This window comes from Sinocyclocheilus grahami, unplaced genomic scaffold (genome assembly GCF_001515645.1).
Source record: "Sinocyclocheilus grahami isolate Dianchi unplaced genomic scaffold, SAMN03320097.WGS_v1.1 scaffold19.1, whole genome shotgun sequence".
In the NCBI taxonomy this organism is placed as follows: Eukaryota; Metazoa; Chordata; class Actinopteri; order Cypriniformes; family Cyprinidae; genus Sinocyclocheilus; species Sinocyclocheilus grahami.
The window spans coordinates 873,184-875,966 of NW_015505198.1; the positions used below are offsets into that span (position 1 = coordinate 873,184).

Here is a 2,783-nt window from a genome sequence, read left to right on the forward strand (position 1 = left end):
ATCAGGTGGGGGGGGGGAGGGGGGGGGGAGAATAAATCAACTCTCATTCTGTCACAGGTAATCAACTAGATTCATTTCACCCTTCAGTAAATATTAAAATGAGAAAAATATACTAAACACAAAAGCACCTATAGCTAATTTTGAGAATGACACTTGAATATGAACGCTTTCAGTCAGTCGAAAGATTTTTAAGAATACACACCGACACCTTTGAACAATTCAATAATAACATTTTTAAAAAAGCAATGGAAAAATTAACCCTACATGCAACAGCCTAGAAGTAAATTATAGGGTTAAAAGGTTGACATCATCCATTAATTCATTTCCCCAATCAGGTTTCGAGTATGAAAAAACTAAATGAAATAAAAGTTCACAAGTTTCTTTTGTGGTTCAGTGGTAGGTTTAGTTCACTGGTGATACATTCAGTTTTGAATCTCAGTAGCTTTTCTCACTTACGGTTTGTGTGTGTCATTATTATCATGGTAATGTAATTCAAAACATAAAATCCACATCCTAATAACATTTATGATATAATAATGTGTCATTTAGCCTCCGATTATCACTTTGATGTTTTGGGCAAATTACATTTCTGCTAAAAATCACACAATCATCAGTTCTAAAGTCTCTCAGTGTATCCTGCCTAAATATAAGGTTCAGCACATTTTTATTCTAGAAAAATACTAGACATTAAAAAAAAGCTAGATGTATAGTCCCTTGTCTGAAGAGGGCATCTTAAAAACAACGCTTTATGCAACATGTAGCAAGTCGGAGCGCACACCGACACCTTTGAACAATTCAATAATAACATTTTTAAAAAAGCAATGGAAAAATTAACCCTACATGCAACAGCCTAGAAGTAAATTATAGGGTTAAAAGGTTGACATCATCCATTAATTCATTTCCCCAATCAGGTTTCGAGTATGAAAAAACTAAATGAAATAAAAGTTCACAAGTTTCTTTTGTGGTTCAGTGGTAGGTTTAGTTCACTGGTGATACATTCAGTTTTGAATCTCAGTAGCTTTTCTCACTTACGGTTTGTGTGTGTCATTATTATCATGGTAATGTAATTCAAAACATAAAATCCACATCCTAATAACATTTACGATATAATAATGTGTCATTTAGCCTCCGATTATCACTTTGATGTTTTGGGCAAATTACATTTCTGCTAAAAATCACACAATCATCAGTTCTAAAGTCTCTCAGTGTATCCTGCCTAAATATAAGGTTCAGCACATTTTTATTCCAGAAAAATACTAGACATTAAAAAAAGCTAGATGTATAGTCCCTTGTCTGAAGAGGGCATCTTAAAAACAACGCTTTATGCAACATGTAGCAAGTCGGAGCACTCGAGTGTGTGTGTATATCTGTGTTATGGGCATGTGGTTCAGTGTCAGTCTGTGGTTCTTCATTTAAAGAGCATTTTCCCACCACATGGATGTGGAGGCTTTAGTGCAGCCTTGGACTTCTGGGTCACATCTGTATCCCACAGGGCAACAGTGCTTCATGTCTTTACAGCAGACTGCCTACGAAAAAAAAAGAGAGAGCAACAATCGGTTCAGTGTTTGCATGTTTTAGTGAAGACTGCTATCAGTAGTAATGATTTAACTTTATAATTGTATGCAACATTCTGTAAACACAATAATAAATAAATCGATCATGTAAAATTCAGCAAACAATTAAAGTAAATAAAAATAACAAATAGGTGATTTGTTCAAAGTTTTAGTAAACAAACAAATGTAAAATTCAATAAACATTCAAATTATTATGGTAAGCAAAATAAATTTACATTTTTGCAAACAATAAATAAAATTAATTCAAGGAATACAAATAAACAATTTCAGTAAACACAATGAATGAAAGACAACTAAATAAAAAAAACAAATAATGAAATGTAAACACATCAAATATGGACATAATAAATAAACAGATAAATAGTAAACAAATGTTATTTCAGTAAATGATAAATGAACTAAATACAAATAAATCTAGAGCATTTTCCCACCACATGGATGTGGAGGCTTTAGTGCAGCCTTGGACTTCTGGGTCACATCTGTATCCCACAGGGCAACAGTGCTTCATGTCTTTACAGCAGACTGCCTACGAAAAAAAAAGAGAGCAACAATCGGTTCAGTGTTTGCATGTTTTAGTGAAGACTGCTATCAGTAGTAATGATTTAACTTTATAATTGTATGCAACATTCTGTAAACACAATAATAAATAAATCATGTAAAATTCAGCAAACAATTAAAGTAAATAAAAATAACAAATAGGTGATTTGTTCAAAGTTTTAGTAAACAAACAAATGTAAAATTCAATAAACATTAAAATTATTATGGTAAGCAAAATAAATTTACATTTTTGCAAACAATAAATAAAATTAATTCAAGGAATACAAATAAACAATTTCAGTAAACACAATGAATGAAAGACAACTAAATAAAAAAAAACAAATAATGAAATGTAAACACATCAAATATGGACATAATAAATAAACAGATAAATAGTAAACAAATGTTATTTCAGTAAACGATAAATGAACTAAATACAAATAAATCTAAAAAGAAAAACTATTTTGGTAAACAATAAATAAAAATAGTTAACTAAAAATAAATAATAAATTAAAATAAATATTTATTTCAGTAAAAACAAACAAACAAACACAGTGATATTAATGCTTCCTTTAGCAGGCACCACTAATAATATCAGACATCAGAGAGAGGGGGGGAAAAAAATTATTTATCATCAACCAAATATCTATACGTGGCAGCTCTGATTTTTGT

The 2,783-nt window shown here is 30.7% G+C and overlaps 1 protein-coding gene across 1 annotated transcript in view; it reads right to left on the reverse strand.

Annotated features, from left to right (window-relative positions):
* Positions 1 to 975: 975 nt before the first annotated feature.
* Positions 976 to 2,783, reverse strand: part of LOC107555228 (granulins-like) — an 8,734-nt gene continuing 6,926 nt past the window's right edge. The window contains exon 10 of the mRNA XM_016237964.1: positions 976 to 1,526. Within this exon, the coding sequence (XP_016093450.1) occupies positions 1,413 to 1,526 (114 nt within the window). The 3' untranslated portion in view covers positions 976 to 1,412. The remainder of the gene's footprint in view (positions 1,527 to 2,783) is intronic.